Source organism: Saccopteryx bilineata, chromosome 5 (assembly GCF_036850765.1).
Source record: "Saccopteryx bilineata isolate mSacBil1 chromosome 5, mSacBil1_pri_phased_curated, whole genome shotgun sequence".
NCBI classification, from domain to species: Eukaryota; Metazoa; Chordata; class Mammalia; order Chiroptera; family Emballonuridae; genus Saccopteryx; species Saccopteryx bilineata.
The window spans coordinates 39937171-39959812 of NC_089494.1; the positions used below are offsets into that span (position 1 = coordinate 39937171).

A 22642-nucleotide genomic window follows, 5' to 3' on the forward strand; every position below is an offset into this window, starting at 1 on the left:
ACTATGAACAAGTACGCTTTTATCAGTAATACTGGCAAAGCACATATGACAGTTTTCCAGACAGCCAGGCTTATCACCTTAAGCATTACAATTCATAATTTGAAAAATAATTTGGCATGGGAATTTTCCTAAAAAGTGTATCTACTTCTCTGTGTTGTATATTAGAATATTTTAAATATAATCGGACCCTTTTGATCTGGACTAACCTCAACTGTTATTCTGTCAGGGAATATTGAGGTTTTTAGGCCACTGTTAGTAATTCTTCGGACTCTCACTATTTTCAGCTGCAAATTTTTAGCCCAACAACTTTTAGCAGCCACCTACTTCACAATTCCCAACCTGTCAGCTACCAAAACTTAGGCTGACATGAAGGTTTCACAGTGACATTAGAAGAGCCTTATTAAAAGCTTTTTATCTTAAACACAACTTTAGTTGAAAAGTTATGAAGGTGCTCACTTAACTCTAGTATTTGGGCAATTGCATGAATCTTTTGATAACTATACATATTTTCCTCCTGGCTTAGACAGCATTTTTTTTTTTTTAATTTCTAGTTTTATGGCTGTATTGAGGCACTTGCATGTGGCATATTTTTTAAACCTTCCTACAACACAATCACATATTTATTTCTTCAAAGGTTTCTTTTCATTCTACTTTCTTGACTTCCCCTCTGCGATCCCAATGCCCCTGTGCCCTCCGGCATCTTTTTATCTTACCGCCTGAATTTTAAGGTTCGTTTTACATTTTGGGTTCTTCTGTTCCTCTTCAGTAACAGCTGCATTCTTCTAAAAGTAGAAGGAGAAAAGGTTCTAAATAATCTGAAATCATAGGGAGCAACTCTTTATTTAGGCTTTTTTTTTCTGGCAACCTATAAATGCTATTCTACTATTCTACAGTTATAAATGTTTCTTTTTGTGAGTGTGAAGCCATTATTACAAGGAGATATATATTTTTTTCATTTTAGTGAGAGGAGAGGAGGCAGAGAGACAGACTCCTGCATGTACCCTGACAGGGATCTACCCAGCAAGCCCCCTAGAAGGCAATGTTCTGCCCAAATGGGGCCATTGCTCCACTGCTCAGCAACTGAGCCATATTTCTTTAGTGCCTGAGGTGAAGGCCATGGAGCCGTCCTCAGTGCCTGGAGCCAACTTGCTTGAACCAATCAAGTCATGGGGAAAGAGAAGGGGAGAAGGAGGGGTGGAGAAGCAGATGGTCACTTCTCCTGTGTGCCCTGACTGGGAATTGAACCCAGGACATCCACACACTGGGTTGATGCTCTACCACTGAGCCAACCAGCCAGGGCCACAAGAATATATTTTAAAAGAAGTTATTTTATTACTTTGATTCATGACTTCTATCATTTTTTTCCTTTTGTAACATAAAAAGGGATTAGTCACAATCTCCTCCTATATAAAATTCAATAATCAGAGGAGAACCTGGTAACTTGATAAAAATTTTTCTTACAGGGTATATTCCTACTTTTCAAGTACCATGTTTCTTCTAGGCTCAACGATGATCTATTCTTAGTTGTTAAGAATGAAAATCACAGCTTTCACTATTTATTCTCTTTTGTATTATTAATGACACCATATATGTAAAACCTCAGAAGTCGACTTTGATTTCGTTCCAACCTTCACCCCTACCCAGTACCTTATTCTAGCACATCTTCACAGAACATCTCTTTTTAAAATACCACAATGCTAAATCAGACCTAATAAGGCTCATGCCTCCAATACTGCAAAGTATTCCTAATTCTTTCCTTGCCTCCAATATCTTCTCCTATTGACTTACCTCATAATCAATACTCTGCGCTTCTGCCAGATTAATTTTCATTTTCATTATGTCACTGCCTTATCCAAAACTTTAACCACCTCCCATAGATTCAAGCCCAATTATTCATTCTTGATTTTGAGATCCTCTCTTTGATCCTTAGCTAACTTACAACTTATTTCCCACAAACAAATGCTCACTCCTGTTGGCTAGTTTATGCATTTTCCCCTAACTGCACCCAGTGGAAAGAGCTAGGTTCAAATCTAGCTTATGGGAGCAGACAGGGAAGTGTGATCTTGGAGAAGTGACTTCTCTCGGGCCCCAGTACGCGTGTCATTTAAATGGAGACAATAATATCCTACCTCAGGAGGTTCTGCGAAGATTAAACAAGAAAACATGTTGAACATCAATATACTGCCATGGCAGGAAAACAAAACTGTTAGTTTCTTTTCCTAGTCTTCATTCTTTGCTTCATTCTTTGAAACTTGAAATCTCCTCACCTCACTACCTTGTCTTTGAAAGGTTCAGCTCCTAGATTTTCTGAAACCTACTCCAATCTACTCTAGATAGGGTATATGACCCCTCTCAAATGCACCCAAACACAAAACACTCCTCAGCATTTACTTACTGTCCTATACTTTTTTGTTAACATTTTCTATTCCTTTATTTTTTCTTTATTTCATTTTTTATGCTATGCCTTATTCTCCCAGGTGGCATATAAACTCTTAAAGAGCACAGACTACCTCAGATCTCTGGACCCCCTGCCCCGTGTACAGGCTAAGGGCTCTAGAAATACTCAATTACTAATATCACACGTTTAACTTAACAATGTAGATAAATTGCAATGTCAAGAACCCTCCATTCAACATCACCTATTTTTAAAAGTCCGTTGTAATGGTCCATTGCTTCCTCTACCTAACACATAACGATGAAGTTGTATTTCAGAACTCTGAAATCAAACCTGCATCTCTGAGGTGATCTCCAGAGCAGCCGTCCGCCCCTGCGTTTCATCCTGTTCCTTGTCATCTTCCCCTTTCACATCTCTTAGTTGCTGGCGCAAACTCATCACTTCAAGATGCAACAGCTTCATGTCCTTAGAATGTGCCTCTTGTAGTGAATTCAGTTTCGCCTCCAGATAAGCTACCAGACAGCACAAAGGGTCATAGAGCAGTTGAAAAGTCAGGAAAGAAAAGAATCATAAACTCATCATAACCCGTACAGGACCAGCTTTCTGATGATACTCTTCTCTCTGTACCTGTTGTCTTTGGATTGAAGTCCTTCTTAGCCTGCGGACTATAGAGGGCCACCTTCAGGGCCTGGATGAGGCTTTCCAGATGGCACATTCGGTTTATCAGAAACTTACAGTTCTTCCACAAAATATCCAAAATATCTGTGTCTTCTGACCAACGTACTTCATTCCAGATAGGACTAATGATGTTCTGCTTCATAGGTGCTTTTAAACATTTTGGAGTTTCCAACTGGCCTCTGGACAAAGATCCCAATATAATGATATTAAGCAATGTAATGGGCACTAGGTAATCCCAATAACTGAGCCAATGTAACATACCTACTAAGAATAAAAATTAGACTTCTTAGTTAAGAAGCAACTGGTAGTCCCTCCAAATTTAAATATATAATGCACTATTAGGTAAAAGAAAAAAAAAAGACGAGTATGGGATGGGCAAAAATCACGGAATTTTAATGGTTGTTTATATTAATCTGATTTTTCATAAACTTTTTTGTATGCAAAAAAAAGTAATACATAAAAAATAAATGATACATATGCTAAATTTGAATTCTATAATGGTGAACTAAGAATTAAAGTGAGCATAGAGCCAATATATTCATGTTTTTAAGAAATATTTAAACAAGGTCAGAATAAGTATTTCCATTTTGTTCTAACATACTCAACGTTTGGAAAACTTTATTCTTTAACTGTAAAAGAGTTCTATATTCTATGGGCTCCACAATACCAGCTATACTACTTTTAGGTCTTTGTAAGAGACACTCAGGAAATAGAGAGGCGTACCTCAGAGATATGGAAGGTTTGGCTCTAGAACATAATAAAGTGAGTACTGTAACAAAGCAAGCTGTAATCTTTTTGCTGGTGGAGGGTCTAGACAACAAGTTTTAAAAAATGCAATATCTATGAAGTGCAGTAAAGTAAAGAACAAAAGAACAAGGTATGCCTATATGTTATTTTAAAGAAAATCACACCAGCCTGACCAGGCGGTGGCGCAGTGGATAAAGCGTTGGACTGGGATGCGGAGGACCCAGGTTCGAGACCCCGAGGTTGCCAGCTTGAGCGCAGGCTCATCTGGTTTGAGCACAACTCACCAGCTTGGACCCAAGGTTGCTGGCTCAAGCAAGGGGTTACTCGGTCTGCTGTAGCCCCATGGTCAAGGCACATATGAGAAAGCAATCAATGAACAACTAAGGTGTCACAACAAAAAACTGATAATTGATGCTTCTCATCTCTCTCCGTTCCTGTCTGTCTGTCCCTATCTATTCCTCTCTCTGACTCTGTCTCTGTAAAAAAAAAAAAAAAAAAAATCACACCAATTAATTTGACATTGGCTGTTTATGCACCCAGATTTCTTATGCCATTGATAATCCAATTTTAATGGTAATAATGTCTTTGCAACACAAGGGAAAAAATTTCTTTTCTTTTTTTGAGCACCTCATTTGAAATTATTGAAGACTTAAAACTTTTAATTTACTATAAATCTGGGAAAAGAAAATGAAGACCATATTAACAGCATGAATCAAGTTTAGATGTTCACCTTAACTAAAAGTCTATTTTTGATTTTAAAAATAAGAACCAAGATTTTTTTCCAATTACACAAGTTACATGTTTGTTTTTAATCAAGTGTTGAGGGTAAATAAGATATGGAAGTTTGTGAACCTAATTAACACACCTCAGATAACTGTTTAGGGGAACAGTGGTAGTAGCTCTATCACAGGATGACAACTCTTTATCTTGCAAATATTTTCTAATTAATGTTTACATAAAACTTATTTCTCAATTTTTTTTGTAAATACCTGTTTCTTCTGGCAAACCATCTACACTGTGACTCCTTATTAATAACCAGTGAAGCAAAGTAGTTCAACCTACACACTTCTAATTCATTTTTCATTGTTACCTTTTTCCACCAAGGTCCAACATTATTAGGTCATTCTTCAGAGAACTAGTCTGTTCCTCAGCTAGTCTCATCCTTTGCTTAAGTGCTGTAAATATTTCAGAAGTTGTAGCATTGATCTGGGTTGGAGGAATGACTGGTCTGGATATTGCAGTTTCCATATGCACCTGAGATTAAAATCACAGTATTAGTGTAGTAGATTCTATTATTTTTCAAAATAGCCATCGCCCCTTCCGGTGGTGGCAGTATACACCCTTGTCCTCCAGAGCACAGAGGTGGTGATTTGTCCTGCTTTGGCCAGTTAAATGTGAGTGGAAGCTTTTAAGAGCCAACTTGTCATTCACCATCTGTTTTCCCCCTCTTCATGAGATAAGCAACATCCCAGATAGGGCCCGCTCTCTGCCAAGATATCAGAGAGAAGATGACATGAAGCAGAATCATGATTCATCTATGATATCCAGTGTGACTTCTGTTGTTAAATGCCACTGAGACTTTTCAGTAGTTTGTTATTGTATCGTAATCTAGCCTATCCTATCTGCTACTTTTGATATACAACAGGATCTATGATTTGGCTGAGGAAATTATTACCTCTTTCATTGCCAGACATTTTCATTTTAACATATTCCCAATCCAAAAAAAAAAAAAAAAATCTGCCTGACCTGTGGTGGCACAGTGGATAAAGAGTCAACTTGGAAATGCTGAGGTTGCTGGTTCGAAACCCTAGGCTTACCTGGTCAAGGCACATATGGGAGTTGATGCTTCCTGCCCCTCCCCCCCTTCTCTCTCTCTGTCTCTCTCCTCTTTATAATGAATAAATAAATAAAATCTTAAAAAATATATGTTTCTGACCATGGAGTGAAGGGAAATAAATATTTAAATTAAATCTATACTTGGATTTCTGAGCAGTAGTCATAAACTAGATTTACCAGCTACATTGAAACAGTGATTTAGAAAAATAATTCGTAAACTTAACTTCATAGCAAAGACTCTCTTCTATGGCTACTGAAATCAAATTTCCAGACTGACTCATCCTGCAAAACCCCGTGAAAGCAAATGGGAGTAGTGGGGCTCCTCTTTCAGGTATTCGTGACAGAAACAGAACTAGCTTATAAGCAGTCCCACCATTTAAGTGAATCCTGTACTCCAAATTCAAGATGGTTGGTGGAAACTTTAAGGATATTCTCCTGCAACTGCATCCCACATTTCTGTACTCCTCAGACTCTAGTCTGATAAACCCTAGCCATCACTAGCAGTAGTGTCCCTATGGGAAGTGCGCATCTAGTCCCCCTGGGGATCTTAGGAGAATACCTTTCTCCCCCACTTGCCGTGTATTCATGGATCTCCCTTCCCCTTCCCTCCTAGGCAGTGGAAGTAGGGACTACCTTCTGTCCAAGTCACTGAAGGTGGTCCCCAGAACTCACAGTAGGAATTTTAAAAGTCTTACAACTGATGGCAGGATTTAAGGGGGCAGGAACATGGAGAGGATCCATAAGAAGGTTGAGTTTCTTGCCAACAGAACACTGCTACAGCCGCTGAGGACATGTTTTCATTCTGACCTAGCTCTCTCATCACCTCCTATCTTCCCTCCACAGGTCTCAGAGAACAGCCTTCATATTTCTCTTTTTACAACTTTATTGAGGAATAACTGACAAATATAATCATATATATTTAAAGCATACAACGTGATGATTCAATATACATGTATGCACATTGTACAATGGTTACCAAGATCAAAATAATTAACATATCCATCACCTCACACAGTTAACAAATTTTTGTGTGTGTGGTAAGAATATTTAAGATCTACTTTAAGCAACTTTCAAGTATACAATACTATATTATTAACTACAGACATCAAGCTGTACCTTAGATCCTCAGAACTTATTTTAAAAAGCAACCTACAGAATGGGAGAAAATACTTGTAAACCATATATCTGATAAAGGGCTAATATCCAAAATATATAAAGAACTCATACAACTTAATAACAACAGCAAAAAATATCTGATTTAAAAATGGGCTACAGGCTCTGGCCAGTTGGCTCAGTGGTAGAGCGGTGAACTGGCATGTAGGTGTCCCAGGTTCAATTCCCGGTCAGGGCACACAGGAAAGGCGACCACTTGCTTCTCCACCCCTCCCCCTCTCCTTCACTCCTGCAACCATGGCTCAATTGAAGCAAGTTGGTCCTGGGAACGGAGGCTGGCTCCATGGCGCTGCTTCAGTTGCTAAGAAGAGCTCAGTTGCTAAGCAGCGGAGCAATGCCCCAGATGGGCAAAGTATCACCCCCTAGTGGGTTTGCCAGGTGAAAGTCTGTCTCTCTGCCTCCCCTCCTCTCATTAAATTAAAAGGGGAGGGGGGGCTCAAGCCTGAATAGACATTCTTTCCAAAGATACATATAAATGGCCAACTGGTATACAAAAAGGTGTTTACCATCACAAATCCAAGAAATGCAAATCAAAAACCACAATGATTAAAAAGAAAACCAGTGAGGTATCGCCTTACACCCTTTAGAATGGCTATTATCAGAAAGAGGTAACAAATGTTGGTAAGGATGTGGAGAAAAGGGAAGCCTTATGCACTTTTTTGTTGTGCTTTTTTGTTTGTTTGTTTGTGCAAGAGAGACAGACAGGGACAGACAGACAGGAAGGGAGAGAGATGAGAAGCATCAATTCATTGCAGCACTTTAGTTGTTCACTGATTGCTTTCTCACATGAGCCTTGACCAAGCAGCTCCAACTGAGCAAGTGAGCCTTGGGCTTTAAGCCAGCAACCATGGAGTCATGTCCATAATCTCATGCTCAAGCCGGCAACCCCACACTGAAACCAGATAAATCTGCACTCAAGCCAGGGACCTTAGGGTTTTAAACCTGGGCCCTCAGCACCCTAGGCCAACGCTCTATCCACTGTGCCACCTGTTAACATAAAAGTAAATTGGTGCAGCCACCATGAGAAACAATATGTAGGTACATCAAAAAGTTAAAAATCGATCTACTATATGACTTATGTTCCATTCCAGCATTATTCACAATAGCCAAGATATGGGGACAACTTATATGTCCTTCAAAGGATGAATGAATGGATAAACAAGATGAAGCACATATGTACAATATAATATTACTTGGTCACAAAAAAAGAAAAAAATCGGCCCGTTGGCTCAGGGGTAGAATGTCAACCTGGCATGTGGAAGTCCTATGTTAGATTCCTGGTCAGGACACACAGGAGAGGTGACTGTCTGCTTCTCTTCCCATCCTTCTCTCTCTCTCTCTCTCTCTCTCTCTCTCTCTCTTCTCCCCTCCCACAGCTATGGCACAGTTGATTCGAGCAGGTTGGCCCAGGGTACTGAGGATGGCTCCCTCAGCCTCTGCCTCAGGGACTAAAAATAGCTCAGTTGCCAGCAGCCCCAGGTGGACAGAGCATTGGCCCCAGGTGGGGTTTGCCAGGAGGATCCTGGTGGGGGTGCATGTGGGAGTCTATCTCCCCTACTCTCTCAAAAAAAACAATTCCTGCCATTTGTGACATGGATGAGTCTGGAGGATAGTGAAAGAAGCCAGAAAGGGGAAGAAAAATACTTTATGTGGTATTACTTACATGTGGGAGCTAAACAACTCAACTTCACACAAACAAAACAGAATTGTGGTTGAGCGGCTGGGGTTAGGGGGGAACAGGGTAATGTAGACCAAAGGGTACCATTTTCTTTTCACTCTTATTTTAGTACTTTTGACCAGGATTCTCTCCTCTTTACTCCTCTATAAAAAAGAATGCATTTCTGACATGCATAGTCTTTTTGAATTATTTAAGAGAGTTTCTGTTAACAATTAGCTTAAGGACATGGGGTAAAAAAACTCTCCTATTAACTCTCTTTCATGTTTCCAGCTGTTTCTGAAGGGAAAGACAAAGGTGTATGTAGAGAGTGGGTCTCTGGATACACAGAGATTTGAAGTATAAATCATCAACATTTCAGTAAAAAGCCAATTTTAGAGACTCCTACTCATGTTAACCACCTGGGGCAGGATAGTGTAGTCAGATAACAGAAGGAAGGGCCTCCAAATAGCCTCCAGGTTAGTTCTGCTGCCATCAAGCTAGGGCTAGCATTGGGGTTAGGGAGCCGCCAACAGTGTGAGTTGGGGAGAAAAATGGACGGGTAACACTGTGTTTACCCTTCATTCCATTTTCTGTCACCTGCCAACCTAGAAATAAACCAGGCCTGTGGTGGGGAAAGAGTATTTAATGGTGTCTGTGGCAGACATGGTTGGCTACTCTGTCTTTTCTCTAAAAGACGCTGAAAAGGTCATGTCCCCAGCCTCCCTTGCAGCTAGTACACCCATGAGACACATTCTGGCCAAGGAGACTTTAGAGAACTTTGCAAGAAGCTTCTGGGCAGACTTTTGTTTTTCTGATTAAAAAGGACAGAAATGATGGCATCTGGCCTTCCCTCCTAGGATGGCAGAGCTCGGATAGCTCTTCTCCAATCAGCCATCGAGGGCCTCACTCTCCCTGTAAACAGAGCCAGGGATCACCAGTGTCTGAGAAAACAAAGAAAAGGCCAGAGAAGTTCAGATTAATCTGACATTTTCCTCCACACCCTGCCTATTTGAGAAAAATAAACTTTTGTGTTAGTCATTTTTTTCTGTTGTTTGCAACAAAAGCATTTCAGATTTACACACCGTGATCTCAGGCAACAGGGGGAGAAGAAAGCAGTATGAGGAGGTGAAGGAAATGATGAGCAGGGCTGCAGGTGGGAGGGCACGTGTTAGGCCCAGGTCGCCAATTACAGTGTAAAGATGCCTCTACCAGAAGCCAGGCACAGAAGACTAACACAAATATAGCAAAAATTCATTTTTGGAAAAAAGAAACTACAGAAGATGGAATAAATATTTCCCATATCATTTTAATGGGATGCAGATTGCCACCTAAATTATTTTTACATAACCGTTGAAATGTCATATTTTTGCTGTTTTCCTAAGGTGTATGTGGCTATGATATGTATAAAATGCCCACATTTATTTACAGGGTATGTGCACATTCGGCCATCAAAACAAAATGGAAAACAACTCAAATTAAATTACTTTATTTGCTTAAAAAAGAGAAAGTCCGCATCTGGGCAAGAATTTGATATTTATCACCATTCTCTCACACCCACCTGGACCTGATCCACATTGGACTTCCTTGGGCGTCTAGAGAAAAAAAGATACTCTCAATCAAAAAGGAAGAACTTGGCCCACAGCCTCTAAAGGTTTACAGAAAATTCACCCTAAGGAAGGGGATATCACAGTACCTGGGACAGATTGATGGTGGGCAGGGAAAAAGCTTTTGAGTAAAATACATGGTGCTATTCTCAAAATATCTTAGTCAATCACAGAGGAAGATATTCAGATCAACAAAGTTGATTCAAAGCTAAATTATCCAATCTACCTTCTGGGGATTTATTAAAAACAGGTACCTCCCTGACCAGGCAGTGGCACAGCGGACAGCACATCAGCCTGGGACACTGAGGACCTAGGTCTGAAGAGGTTGCTGGCTTTAGCACAGGCTCACCAACTTCAGCGTGAGGTCACCGGCTTGAGCATGGGATCATAGACATGACCCCATGGTCGCTGGCTGGAAGCCAAGGGTCACTGGCTTGAGCCCAAGGTCACTGGTTTGAGCAAGGGGTCATTGGCTCGACTGGAGCCCCCTGGTCAAGGCACATATGAGAAAGCAATCAATGAACAACTAAGTTGCTGAAACTATGAGCTGATGCTTCTCATCTCTCTCCCTTCCTGTCTGTCTTGCTCTCTCACTAAAACAAACAACCAAAAACAGGTATTATGGTTAGCTAAAAACCCTCATTTCCTCCCACTCCCTCCTGCCATAAGGGAAAAGAATGTCAGGAGAGCCCTCGGAAGCCAGGGAGGAAGCAATGGTAGGTAATAACAAGAGTAAGACAGCCATAATATCCAGCAGGAGAGTCCTTGAGTACCCGGGGGCCTGTTAAAGGAAGAATGAGGTAGAGACTTGGAATCCAGTGAATATATTAAGGTTTAGAGTCGGGGTGATTCATTTCCATTGCAATTCCTCTTACCCCTGCCTGTCCCCCCTCATTTGGCAGGCACAAGGCAAAGCAACAGAAATGCCACCCACACACAGTCCATAGGCCACTTCTCAGATCCTCAGAAGCCATAACTTGTGTAGCTCATATACTAAGAAGTACAGTCTAACCCCCCCCAAAAATCTAGCTTTAACTGCTAACATTCCAGCCCAGAGATGATATCTTTAACATATCTGTGCTTTGCCATTTTTGAAAAGGCACAGATATCACTGAATGCCATCTTGAACCAACATCCTGATGCTTGACAGTAACAATAATAAAAATACTAAAACATAAAATTTTATATTTAGAAAAGTTCATTCACTGCTATTTTCATAAATATATCATCCAATTAATACAATCCTGTCTTTATGTTTAGGGAGAGTTATTTCCAGGGATCTTTCTATGGAGGCTGCCTCATTGAAAACATGGCACGAATAAGACCAAGGTCAAAAAAAGAAAGGAAAAAAGACATGTTACAAGTAATATCTTAGGAAAAACCAAATGACTTTAAAAAGGGAATACTTGCTTCTGTAGACAAAAGCTCCATTCCTATACCTGGCAATAGTTACAACTATATGCTGTTGGCTCCAAAATAATAGGCCAGGGACCCAATGCTGTCTATCACAATCACTGGACAATAAGTTGGTCGGTAAGATTGTCTTCATTCACTCACACATCTGACAAACATTTCCTTAATGCTTCCCATGAGCCAGATACTGTTGTAGGCACTATGGAACATGGCGCTGAACAAAACAGACAAAACTCCTTGCCATCCTGGAGCTTCTTTCAGTTCCAGCTAAGGAATATAGACATTAAATAAAATACAGTTTGTTCACTGATGATAATATGGAGAAATATAAAGTAGGAAAGAAGATGGGATGAAGACTACGCTGTAGGCTTCAATTTTAAACAGAGTGGTCAAAGAAAACCTGAGATATCTGCCCAAAGACTTGTGAAAATGGTGCAGAAGTGAGCTGTAGGGAAAACAGCTGTAGTTATGCTTGCTTGCTTTCTGGCTGCAAGCACTCTGCATGACTAGTGCATGTGTGTGTGTAGCCTATATAAGGCTAAGGGTACTTCCCCCGGCGGGGGCGGTTCTCCTGTTCACTCTCCCACCATTGAGAGAATCCAATAAACAGGAATGGCCCAATGCTTTGGCTCCCTGGTTCTGTGGTCTGCCCAGATCCAGTGTGAACCTGCCTGGCCTTGACCACTGGCATTACGTGAGTCATGTGCATATCTGGGGGACAGAGAGGTCCAGAAAGAGTGAGCAGTGAGTGCAAACACCCAACGCCTGATTGGTCCAAAAAGGAGGTCGGTATGGCTGGAGAGGAACAACCGAAGGAGAGAACAGTAGGAGGTGAGGTCAAAGGGTAATAACAGGAACACATCATATAGGGCCTTAAAGGCTAATATAAAAGTTTGGCTTTAATGCTCAGTGACTCTCAGAGCCATTGGAGGATTCAGCACAGAGGAGTGCTGTGAACTAACTTACCTTTTTTTTTTTTTTTTCGGTATTTTTCTGAAGCTGGAAACGGGGAGAGACAGTCAGACTCCCGCATGCGCCCGACCGGGATCTACCCGGCACGCCCACCAGGGGCAACGCTCTGCCCACCAGGGGGCGATGCTCTGCCGTCTGGGGCGTCGCTCTGTCGCAACCAGAACCACTCTAGCGCCTGGGGCAGAGGCCAAGGAGCCATCCCCAGCGCCCAGGCCATCTTTGCTCCAATGGAGGGGAAGAGAGAGACAGAGAGGAAGGAAGAGAGGAAGGAGGGGGGGGGTAGAGAAGCAAATGGGCGCTTCTCCTATGTGCCCTGGCCGGGAATCAAACCCGGGTCCCCCGCATGCCAGGCCGACGCTCTACCTCTGAGCCAACTGGCCAGGGCCCTAACTTACCTTTTAACTGGACCACTCTGGTGACCCCAGAGATGATAGAAAGACAATAGCAGAAGTAGGAAGATCGTTTGAGAAACTGCTATAATAATACAGGCAGGGAGCTGCCCCCTGGCTAGGACCAAGGTTGTAGTAATGGAATAGAAGTGGTCAGAGTTCCCATATGGTTTAAAGATAGGTTTTGTTGATAGATAAGATATGAAATATAAGAGAAAGGAAGCAATTGGAAGGATGGTGCTGCCATTAATTGAAACAATGCGAGCCTATTAGGAAGAACTAGTTTAAACGGATGACCAAGAGTTGTTTTAGAAATATTAAATGTATAACAGAAAAGATGCCCAATTGAACTTATAGATCTGGATTTCCAGGAAGATGGGCGGTCTGTAAATATAAATTATGAAGTTGTATGTGTGTGTGTGTGTGTGTGTGCGCGCGCGCGCGCGCCCTGTAAAGCCATCAGGTTGGATACAGAACAAAAAGGATTCACGGACCTATTCCTAGTGCTCCAAGAGTGATAAATCAGGGATATGAAAAGTGTGTGGGTTTTCAGGCCAAATTAATGTGCGCTTCTCCAAAATAGGGTCAGATTCTTAATCCTTTTCTATCTTCAGAGCCTAACACAGTGCATTGGAATTTAAGAGTAGCAAGCAAATGGGGTAATTCAACAAAAATTTAACAAATGTCTATTCTGTTCTAGCCCAAGTGCCAGGTACTGGGGCAACAGCAATGAACAAATGTAAATTCCTAACATCTGCATTCTGATACGCAGGCCAGGGAGGATAACAGGTGGCCAAAATCAAAACACCAAAATGGCTTTCCCAGGAAGCTATAACCTGCAACCTAACATAAGAAAAGGTGATGTTGGGGCTTCCCGGGAGGCCCTCCTTGATACTACCTTCCCTCCTTCAGTTCCGGCCAGGCCAATGCAGAGAAACTTCGCTCCTAAACGGTTTTACTGGCCTCCAGTGCAAAAGCGCCATCAATCAGGGCCCTGAGGTCCGCAGGCGCGAATGTACTCCGCAAGGGAAGGGAGGGGACAGCCGGGAGAGGTGATGGTGGCCTTATCGGAGCCGACCCTCCCCATCGGCCCGCACCTCCGTGCCGACTCCCCCGCCCAGGGCCCAGCAGCCTCACCCCACAGTCCATCTCTGCGCCTGTGGCTCTGTCCAGCGGCAGGAGGGCCACTTTCCATAGAATTAAAACAGCGTTTTAAACAACCCGTTGCCCGATGCGCTATTTCTCGTAGGCAGGCGCACAGGTGGCTGGGCATGCCGGGAATTGTAGTTTTCCCGGGCCAAGGGGGCTCTCCGCTGGGGCGGGATCCAGACCGGAATCTGGGGACGCGCAAAGCTCGCGCTGCCGGGTGAGGCGAATGGCGACAGGGGTCCATTGTGCTTGCTAGTGGGGAACGTCACAGTATGTGGTTTTGTCTCCCCCACCTCGTGGAGGACCTGGTCTCTCTTCTCTTGCATGGTTACTGATCTATATCTGGTCCCTGCAAACAGTGCCGTTTGGGTAATTTGTCAAACACGTATCCTGGAGCAGGTGAGAGTCCAAGATTAGAAATATTTTTTTAGTTTTAGGGGTCTAAAGCAGTGATGGGATTCAAACAATTTAACAACCCGTTCTCTGTCCTAATGACCATTTTAAGTAAAAAAATAGAGAGTCTGAAAGGTAGTTTATTATTTCATGCCTTTAATACTTAAATAAGAAAAATAAAAGAGGTACACAAAACTAGGTAAGAGTTTTAAAATATTCATGAAAAGATATTAAATAATACCTGACCAAAAAAACCCCCCAATAAAACTGTTATTTAAGATATTTTCATATTGCTTCTTGATTGGCATCCTCACTTGCAATTTTTTTCACCTATGAATGGAATGAACATTACCATAGGCACTTAGAATATGCTGTTGTGCAGATGAACGTTAAAAAAGTAAGGAATGTCAATTTGTAATTTCCACATTGGGCGGCTGCCCAGGCGCCCACCTTGGAGAGAACCCTGATTACAAGTGCCATTTTAACAACCAGTTCACCGAACTCAACCAAAAATTGGGTATTGGTTTCGCCAAACCGGTAGGAATCAGCTGAATCTCACCACTGAAGTATCAAATAACTTCTAAACAGGAAATGACAAATTTAGTTAAAGAGCATAAAAAATTGGTAAAAATACAGAGTGCAAACATTCTTCCTCTCATCATCCTTGCTTGTGATGACCAGAGGAATCTGCTCTCTGGTCTTCGTCTCTTCCATATACATAATTCGTTTCTTGTCTTTGTAAGGGAATAGGTATTTCTAAATTGACTGTAAGTAGCTAAGAAAAGAGAGAGTATTGAAAGTAAAGCTGCAGCTGTTTCTTAGTTATGCTGTAAAACTGGGAATTCACACTTAACAAGCCTTCTACAGTAAAGGACAGCACGGCTTTGCATTTAAGTAGCTGGACAGTCCAGAGCATCTGTTACTACTGCCAAGATAATGTGGGGGCGCTGAGAATAACTTCAGCTCTCAAATGAATCCATCAGATGAGATGAGTCTTCGTTTACGGAGCACGTAGCTGACTGAAGATCTGTTGATTCATATTGTTCTGATAGCTGGTCCTCCGTGTGAGACTGGAGAGAATGCCCATCAAACCACAGCTGTAAGAGATGTTCATCAAGCTGTGAGCCCATCCGGTGCAAGAGAAATGAGCACCACATACATTATTCAGAGGACGGGACCAAATTAAGCTTTTAATATAAAAAGTGGGAGACTGTTTTAGAGAGCCAATGCAAAGAGGCAATTATTGTCTCAGTCTGTACATTTTCTCTTACAATGACCTCTGATTTATCTGCAGAGATGAGGAATATGTGCATACACTCAACAGATAATTCAAATACTTAATGAAAGTTTTCACCTTCTCCTTGAATCTCTATATTCTCAGAGAGCCAAATTGATTAGTGTCTTTCATTGATTTTTCTCTACCATCCAAGAGACCATATAAGAACTTAAGTCAAGCAATTACAGAATTAGAGAAAAAAATTTAAGTTTTCAATAAACCAGTTCATTCTGCTGGAGGACCAGTTTGGTTACCTGAGAATTCATTATATTAAAAGTCTGTCTTAATTTTTTAAGTGCCTCAATTTTTCCTGAATTCCCACTTGATTTTCAATTGATAAATATTTTTTATACTTGTTGATCCTGTAAAACAGGGGTCTCAAACTCGCGGCCCGCGGGCCGCATGCGGCCCACCGAACAATTTTATGCGGCCTGCAGACTAATCCACGAAGTTCAAAATATTTTGGATAAAATTAAGTAAACCTAGGGGCCTACTTGTATTTTTCATTTCTCTAGCATCCTAGCTAGATATTAGCTTACTTAACAGCAGTTGTGATGCGAACTACAGTTTCTGGTCGTTTTGTGACACTGAGTAAACTGCATGTACGATTGTGCTTGTTGTACTGATTTTTTTTTGTTTTCAACTGCAGTGAGAAAAGTGTTGCATAACAGTTGCCTTTTATAGACCTAGTGCGGCCGCCTAAGGGCTGTGATCTTGCTCTGCGGCCCACATGCTGAGTTGAGTTTGAGACCCCTGCTGTAAGGTATCTTTCCCGCTGAGGAAGAAGGAAAGGCGTAGCCACCAAGTGTGGAATAGCAAAAGCTTTATTTAGTACAACGCATCCCACCTGACTAGGTTCTCTGGTCCATGAAAGGGGGCCAGAGAAGTCGCATGGAGGAAACCATGTGGGGGAAATTTAAAGGGTCATCTAGGGTGGTTGAGTTAATATGACGTAGCGAAATTTCATTGGCTGGCAGACAGTCGCTCTTTTCCAAAGGACTCTTGGGAAAATTTTTTGGCGCGCATGGGTGTAGGCGGGTCTAGCCAAAGTTCCTGGGTCTGGCTTCTCACTTGACCTTCCCCCATTGCCCACCAACCTCACAGATCCCATTGAAAAAAACAAGATCTTTTCAGTCATGGAAATCCTAAAGATTCCATGAGGACTACATCCTTTCTCACTGTAATACCACATAGCCTTTTAACTAGTTTTCCAATCACCCTTCCCAATGCATCTTTCATATAGCTACTTAAATGCTCTTTTAAAAAGTAAGTCTGATTCTCAGTCCCTTGCTTAAAACTGTTTAAATATCCCCCTTTTGAATTAGTACTTTTCCATCAAACAGGATGAAGCCCAAACTGCTAATAGCTTCAGTCTATTCACCAGCCCTATCTGTACCTGGCTCCCCAAGGGAACCTTGAAGTCAAGCCTCCTGGCATGATTTTGTGCTTACGGGCTCTGTGCCCTCTGCCAGATATGCCCTTCCTCTTGTCTGACTGAGGAACTCAACAGAAATTTAACCTCTTCTGTGAAGTCATTCTATTCCCTATCAGAGTATTTAGTGCACTACCTTAATATTATCAGTATGTCTAATTTCCTCTCAATCAAGCTGTAGTCTATTTGAGGATTGGAGTTTTGTTCTTTTTATTTAGATCTTTTTATTACCAATACCAAACACAATGTCTAGCACACAGTAAACACTTGATAAGTCTTTGTTAAGTGGGTGAATTAGTGAATAAATTTTGAACACATCAACAAAGGCTGGATCTCACTCCCTTAACTATTTATATATTCTCTTTGTAGGCCAGGAAAAGGAATCTGCTTCCTTTCAGAGTGAGCAATGGTTTGACATTGCAAATACACAAATGACAGCAAAGTTATCTACAAGCACTTCCCCTTGGAGCTGAAAAAGAATCCTGAGGATAAAGAAATGCAGACACAAAATTTAGTGTTCACATCATGTTGGGAAGTGAGAAATGAGAATGGCAGATTCACTAACTGGTTTCACACCTTATGTGGATAACCCAGACCTTTTGATAAGTATATATTAGCTCTGGATATAGAGATTAGAATTGAGAGGAGTCACTGACTTTTTAAAGAATAGGTGAATCAAAAAAAGAAAAAAAAGAATAGGTGAATCATCACAGGGCTGTGAAGATATATCTGTTAGTTGAATCAATCTTGAGTAATAATGTTTCTTATAAGATCCCTGGCACTTAGGTTCACCAACTAAATTTTGTGGTAAAGCAGATTCACATTGTTCTACTAACTAAACAAGAATAAGGTCAAAGTATGGTGATGTGGTTATACCTCTCTTTTACAAATCCTAAGATTACTCTTTTGGTCTTAATAGGATAATACGTAATCAGAAAGAAACATGAGTGTTCTCTTTAAATTGTCTCCCACAGTTCACCTGTCTGATATTTCTGAAATTTTCTGATTGAATAATAGTAATAGTGCATATCATCTATTGATTCTATATCAGTGTTTCTCAACTGCCAGTCTGCAGACTGGTTTGCCAGTAATTTTATACCAGTCTGCGAAAGAATTAACCACCTGATGTTTTTTGAAGATTATAGACCCAATGATCTTAGTCGAATTTGCTTATGCTCAGGATGATTTCTGTCTTAACAGTCCCTGAAATAATTCTGTTTTCAGCATTCCCCATGTGTAAAAAGGTTGGAAGACACTGCTCTATATGATCCATTGCCTCACTTTGTCCCAGCAATAACCTTAGAATGTGGTAGTTATATTCCCATTTTACTACTGAGATAAATTAGATTTGGGGAAGTTAAGTAACTTGCCTAGAGCCATACAGCCAGTAAGTGACAGAATTGTTACTTCGACTTGGGTCTACAGATATTGATCGACTTACAACTTATGTAACTTACGGCGATTCGACTTTACGATCACAATCGCTAGCCATGACTGCTCTACATCTGGCAGCGCAAGCGTTGCCCAGCTGGGTGTTCGACAGTGCGGACCAGCTTTCGGTAGCACTACCATCTCCGCATGTACCATTTCAACTGTTATCCCAGACTCGGTACAGCTATTTGTGTTTTGTGTCTTGGATATTTTTATCAAACCCCTCCCAAGATATCTACCAAGAGGAAATTGTCTTTGTCTATGCCTCAGCCTGCCAAGAAGGAAAGAAAGGCCATCAATCTCGACACGAAAGGGAGCGCGGGCTCATTCGACTTGAGCATGGGTTCAACAGCTTGAGTGCAGGGGCGCTGGCTTGAGCATGGGATCATAGACATGATGCATTTTCATAAACGTGTGATCACATTCACTTTCCTTCCTCCTTTGTATTTGTTCATTGATTGCTTTCTCATATGTGCCTTGACCAAGGGGTTACAGCAGTTTAAGTGTTTTACTTAAACCTGACAAATGTAAATATAAGAAAAAAAATGGTGTAGAGATGATACAAATGGCATAAAATGAACAAAGAAAATTATGATATATAACAATAATGAAAGAAAATTATGATAAAATATGACTTAAAGATTTTTATAACATCATTTCACAGTACTGTACATATAGCCCACTCAACTTACAACCAAATCATGTTACGACAGGTCTGTCAGAACCAGTTGTGGTCGTAAGTCAAGCACTAGCTGTCTCTGTCTTCAAAGCCCATATTTTCAACTTGATTCCATCTCCTACCCATTATCCACTCCATTCTGATAACTGGATCAGGACAGAAATTTCAGCTTATAGCTATGAGATGAGAAATACATGAGTTAACTTCACACAATGGAACACATACATTTATAAAAGCAAATGGTATGTGGATGTTTATGTAAATATCCTGTTTCTCCTTAAACTTTCACCCACTAATGTTAGCTGGCTTATCTTGCCAGCAACAGTGAACGTAGTGTGTTAATGGTGACTTTCTACAATATTTTCCTCATTTATTAATTGGGATTCTTTTTGTAAAGAGACGCTATAGGTTTTCTCCCATTTATTGTTTGTTTATTTTTCTTACAAACACACAGGAGGGGTGATGAAAGGCAGAGACGGTGCTATACACCTCCTGTTTATTTATGTATTCATTTACTTATATTGCTACGGGCTTGTGGGTGTTTATTTTGTTTGGGCTATAATTCAATACTATCATTAGTTTATTACTCAAATTGTTCTAGCTTTGGCCATTCAGAGACCATTAAGGAGCTGTTGTGCCCATCTTTTTTTTTTTTTTTTTTGTAAGCACTTCCTTACTTTCTGTCACTGGAATATTTCTAGGCTCATCTTGTATTTTCCCTGCCCAGCCCCAGACTCAATCACTTGTCCAAGGAACCCTGTTACATTTTACTAAAGAATGATATTTAAAATCTGAATGTGCCTGACCAGACAGTGGCACAGTGGATAGAGTGTCGGCCTGAGATGCTGAGGACCCAGGTTTGAAACCCCAAGGTTGCTGGTTTAAATCCAGAGGTGAACTAAGGTTGATTGAGGCCCTGGGCATAGAAGAAAATATTGGGCCTCTTACATTAGAAAAAAGTGTGAAGTTGGGGTTTTGCTGGACCCTTCAGAAGTCGGGGCCTAGGGCACGTGCCTGGTGCACCCGCCGTTAAATCCTCTTTTGGCGCAGGGTCACAGGCTTGAGCGTGGGATCATAGACGTGACCCTATAGTCACTGGCTTGAGCTCACAGGTCATTGGCTTGAAGCCCAAGGTTGCTGGCTTGGCTAAAGCTTCCGGGTCAAGGCACATATAAGAAAGCAATCAATGAACAACGAAGGTGCCTCAACGAAGAATTGATACTTCTCATCTCTCTCCCTTCCTGTCTGTCTACCCTTGTCTCTCTCCCTCTAAAAAATAAAATAAATAAACTAAAATTAAAAAGTAAAATAAAACAAACAAAATAAAATCTGAATATGAGAATATCACTGCAGCTATTTCCTCTCAGAAACAAAGATAGGGAATACACACACACACACACACACACACATATCAACCCATGCATATATATTCATTCCGAATTTTTCTGTATGTATATTTCACATATCATTTGTGGAATAAAAAAAAGGGTTATACCATTATTTCTTGTTCTGTTGATTTGGGAAAAATCATGTCAGTCTCTTAAAACCACATAAAAACATGCACATAAAGCCCTGGCTGGTTGGCTCAATGGTAGAGCGTCGGCCTGGCGTGCGGGGGACCCGGGTTCGATTCCCGGCCAGGGCACACAGGGGAAGTGTCCATTTGCTTCTCCACCGCCCCCCTCCTTCCTCTCTGTCTCTCTCTTCCCCTCCCGCAGCCAAGGCTCCATTGGAGCGAAGATGGCCCGGGCGCTGGGGATGGCTCCTTGGCCTCTGCCCCAGGCGCTAGAGTGGCTCTGGTCGCGGCAGAGCGACGCCCCGGAGGGGCAGAGCATCGCCCCCTGGTGGGCAGAGCGTGGCCCCTGGTGGGCATGCCGGGTGGATCCCGGTCGGGCGCATGCAGGAGTCTGTCTGACTGTCTCTCCCCATTTCCAGCTTCAGAAAAATACAAAAACAAACAAACAAAAAAAAAAACATGCACATAATACACATCTTAAGGAATGTATTTGGTAAGTTAAATGTAAGTGATGTATTTGGATAATTATTTCTGAAAATAGTAAGAATTATCCTGATTATTTAATCAAAGTTTAATCCAGTCCTTTAAAGCACAAGGCTCTGAGATAAGCTACAGGTCAACATTACAGCAATGAGTCTCCAAAATGTAGGAAATTTCAGGTGGCTGGAAAAAGTGGAAATTAAAATAACACTTTACCCTGACATTGAATTCTAAACAACCAATTTATTCTTATTTCTCACGATCTATTCCTTTATTACTATAGCTTCTATGATTTTTTTTATAAATATTTCTTAATTATATTTGGACACAGATGGAAACTTGTTACAACTGTGGTAAATCCCTACACAATATAAATATATAAGGTCTACCAGAAAGTTCTGTCTGTTTTTGGAATAAAACAAAATACAAATTTTTCTTACTGTCAATAAACTTCATTAAATAATATAATTGCCATTATTATGATTTCTTGCCAGCGTGAGGGTAATTTGTATATCCCATTTTTGAAAAATGTTTTATCTTTTGATGTGAAAAATTGAACCAGTGCTTGTTTGATATCTTTCTTCATTTTTGAATTTTTTGCCCTTCAAAAAAATTTTGTAAGGACAAAAACAAGTGATAGTAGGAGGGTGCTAAGTCCGGGGAATATGGTGGGTGCGACAGACATGCTTCTGTAGCATTTCTTCCTTGTTGAAATTCGTAAAAATTACAGTGGCGTAAATGAACTTTATCAGTAGCCATGGGTACACTATTGCTTCACACATAAAACTAACGTGAATCAACTTTGTTTTTGTTAATTTGCTATGTCAGTATGAATACATTAAGTGATAAAAATAGAGAGGCACACATGCGCCAAATAAACAAGTGCTTACGTGTTGAAACTTGTTGTGATAGAAATGAACAGAACTTTCTGGTAGACCATATATATATATATATATATATATATATATATATATATTCTACTAAAAACATTCAAATTGAGATTAAGGTATCACTTGGATATCCTGGTGAAACAATTATTAGATGGTAAAATGCTAAATCTTCATAAAACATTATTTAACAAGATTGTATTACCAAGTAGAATTGTTTTGTCTTCTGGCCCTCAACAAATAAAAAATATTCATATTCACATTGCTTTCTTTATTGTTTACCCATAACAATCAGTACAGAAGACCCACAAAGGCAGTAAATTCAATCAAACATATTGACTATAAAATTCAAGTTTCTGTATTGGCTCCAAAGTATGTATAGTCTCCTGAAAGCTTTGACAGCTTGGCTAGTTTCATTTTTCACACTCAGACACTCTCTTCCTGGAAAGCATCCTGGCTTCTTAAAATAACTGTTCATGGAAAACATTCTCTCTAGATATAGTGTTACCAAGATACAAATTTTTTTACTTATATA

The 22642-nt window shown here is 40.8% G+C and overlaps 1 protein-coding gene across 1 annotated transcript in view; it reads right to left on the minus strand.

Annotated features, from left to right (window-relative positions):
• LOC136306200 (coiled-coil domain-containing protein 150-like) overlaps window positions 1-14110 on the minus strand; it is a 68441-nt gene extending 54331 nt beyond the window's left edge. The window contains exons 1-5 of the mRNA XM_066232546.1: window positions 14002-14110; window positions 4911-5074; window positions 3023-3252; window positions 2729-2907; window positions 714-782 (exon numbers count right to left, since the gene is read on the minus strand). Coding sequence (XP_066088643.1) covers window positions 714-782; window positions 2729-2907; window positions 3023-3252; window positions 4911-5074; window positions 14002-14013 — 654 coding nt within the window. The 5' untranslated portion in view covers window positions 14014-14110. The remainder of the gene's footprint in view (window positions 1-713; window positions 783-2728; window positions 2908-3022; window positions 3253-4910; window positions 5075-14001) is intronic.
• Between the last annotated feature and the right edge of the window lie 8532 nt (window positions 14111-22642).